A 2,582-nucleotide genomic window follows, 5' to 3' on the forward strand; every position below is an offset into this window, starting at 1 on the left:
ATTTCTGTTTCTAAGAAAAATGAGAGCCACATATTCATTTAAAATTTTGATAGAACAGAAGCTGTATAATGTCCTCGTAAGTGGATATCAGGCCCTTGTAGAGCAAAATTGAGTATTATAGTCTAAATAACCCAAAATATGATGTCCACATATGTCGACGCCAGGTCCTAGGAGGTTAATGCAACCGGAGATCCGAAAAATCATATCTTGCCTAAGTTTTTAAGTCTGGGTAGCTTTCACTATTAGAAGCTTTAAATACCTCCTAAAAGCGGAAGACACGTTTGCACCACGCTTCAAACAGCTACTCTGAAAAGAAAAACCTCTATCTTTCTTATCCTTTATCACTTATCACACTTTGGCACGACAAAAAGCCTAATCGAAACTACCCCCGCCCCCCACCGCTCGCGCACTCTGCTTTTTGCAGTTACAGGTGAAGATGTAGGCGCACCCCGCCCATACGCACACAGCGCCACACCTGTCCTATTTGGGGACAGAGGCAGGCAAGACGGGCAAGGGAAGATGAAGGCCCGCCCACTGCTGAGTTTCAGTCGGACTTGTTTTTTAGGACGACGCCGTCAAAGCTGATCGTCCCAGTAGAAATTAGTCACTGCAACGTGTTTAGGAGTAAGAAGAGGCACATCAGCAGCAGCAACCACCACAACAACCGCGATCATGCCGAGGGAATCAACGCAGGAGTGGATGCGGCTCTCTTTGCGCACTCCGGGCATCCTGATCTTCGGGATGGTCATGGCTCCCTGCGGCTGGGTGCTGGACTTGGTCGCGACCGTGGCCCCAAACTGGAGGACTCTGAACGGTATTAGCAATCTTCCTTCCGATAACTTCATTGAACAAGGAATCTGGGATATTTGTATTGCATCCACAATAAGCTCCGGTGCTCAGTGCGGCCAAGCGGACACCCAGTACTTCAGTAACAAGATCATACAGCCCGCACAGGGTATGATGGTGGCCTCTCTCATCGTGACTCTAATCGGGTTGGCTGTTGCCATCCCGGGGGTCCGCTGTTGGAAAGACAGGCCTAACTGGGTAGTTGCCGGTCTGGGTGGACTGCTGATCTTTTGCTCAGGCGTCTTGACCATCATACCGATCTCTTGGTACACGCACAGCCCCCCAAACATCACAACGCCCAATGTCAATACAGCTTCGATAACTCCGCGAGTCGGCTACTGCATCATTCTGGGCTACATCGGCGGGATATTTGAAGTCTTGGGCGGTTTCGTTATGTTCATCGGGATCTGCCGCTGCTGCGGAGGGAAGAACCGAGGAGAGGTCCGGGTTGAAGAGGTCATGCGTCGCAGAGAACCGAAGACCCCGACCAGGCGCGTTGAAGTGCCGAATCTCAGTCGGGCCAGGAGCGCTGCCAGCAACAGTAGCGTCCCGTACTCCAGGGACTCACTGGATGACGATGTGTCCTTCCCACGGGCCAAGAGCCCCCCTGCCCGCTCAGTGAACACCGTCAACAGCAGACCCTTTGATGCGGACCTCTGAGAAGCCAACAGTACCCTCCACAACTGACCATCAACACAGCAAAAGAAAACTTTGAAAACTGGACTAAGATGAAAAATCTTTTAGCAGATTACTGCAATAGCACAAGAACGTCAGAACACACTACTAGAGATATTTTAGGGCCATAAAGGAATTTTTCAGTGGTAAGAGATCCAATAACCTACTTTAGATTCTCTGTTGCAGTGTTTCATCATTAAAAGTTGAAGGAAATGGAACATAAAAGTTTGGTTAATGTATGTGTGACATGGTCATGGCTGCTTATTAATGTGACTGTGGGTGGACCAGACCCCCTGATTGTAGTTAAATTATCATTGTAATAGATTATAGTCAAGTGGTGTCCAGTGTATATAGTCCAGTGTATAATGGATAATATAAAAATGGAAGGAGCCAGCCTGGAATGGAGGGCTCTAGAGTATTAAAAAAGAAAAGTAAATAACATTAAAATTGATTCATGGAGAAAAAAATATATTTCTTGATGATAATCTGTGTAAATTCTAAATATGATTCTACGCTGTAAATATCCCTCATCCTGAAGGGCGCTTGGGCATTTTATTTTCTGTGTAGCTGTGTGGCTACATTAAATATTCCAGCCTTTTTTCTCTTTCATGTAAATGCTCTATAGTGATGAACTTTAAGTCCCTTCATCTTGAACCCTGAAATGATTACTGCTGTACTCATTGATCTGTGATACATATGCTGGTAATTAAATTTGCTCTCCATTTCCTAACAAGATGTGACTGTCAATTCTTTACAAACTTTTCTGACATTATGATGGAATGTAACGAAAGTAGTAACGCAACAATTTCAACAAAGAAAGCTCCATAACAGAATGAACATTGATGCTGATTTATAACAGGACTATAGAAGAGTCATAACTTTGGCAATATGTTCTTTGATCAGCAGGCACGTTATGTGATCCATTGCTTTGCCATACTTAGTCAAATGTATATAATGTGGTACATTGCACAATGATATATATTTTTTCTCTCACCCTGTTTGCTGTCTTAACCTCACCAGTATTCAGACAATGCAGTCTGACCGGTCTGAGAGGTTGGTTT

At 45.0% G+C, this 2,582-nt stretch overlaps 1 protein-coding gene across 1 annotated transcript; it reads left to right on the forward strand.

Annotated features, from left to right (window-relative positions):
* Nucleotides 1-542: 542 nt before the first annotated feature.
* LOC102215813 (claudin-23-like) lies at nucleotides 543-2,251 on the forward strand. The gene has a single exon (XM_013909850.1). The coding sequence runs from the start codon at nucleotides 673-675 to the stop codon at nucleotides 1,504-1,506; it is 834 nt and encodes a 277-aa protein (XP_013765304.1). The 5' UTR covers nucleotides 543-672; the 3' UTR covers nucleotides 1,507-2,251.
* Nucleotides 2,252-2,582: the final 331 nt, after the last annotated feature.

This window comes from Pundamilia nyererei, unplaced genomic scaffold, assembly GCF_000239375.1.
Source record: "Pundamilia nyererei isolate P.nyererei 1_Seehausen unplaced genomic scaffold, PunNye1.0 scaffold00032, whole genome shotgun sequence".
Taxonomy (NCBI): Eukaryota; Metazoa; Chordata; class Actinopteri; order Cichliformes; family Cichlidae; genus Pundamilia; species Pundamilia nyererei.

Excerpts from the sequence above, each read along its gene's own strand:
- LOC102215813 (XM_013909850.1), top strand. The coding sequence starts at position 673 with ATGCCGAGGGAATCAACGCAGGAGTGGATGCGGCTCTCTTTGCGCACT.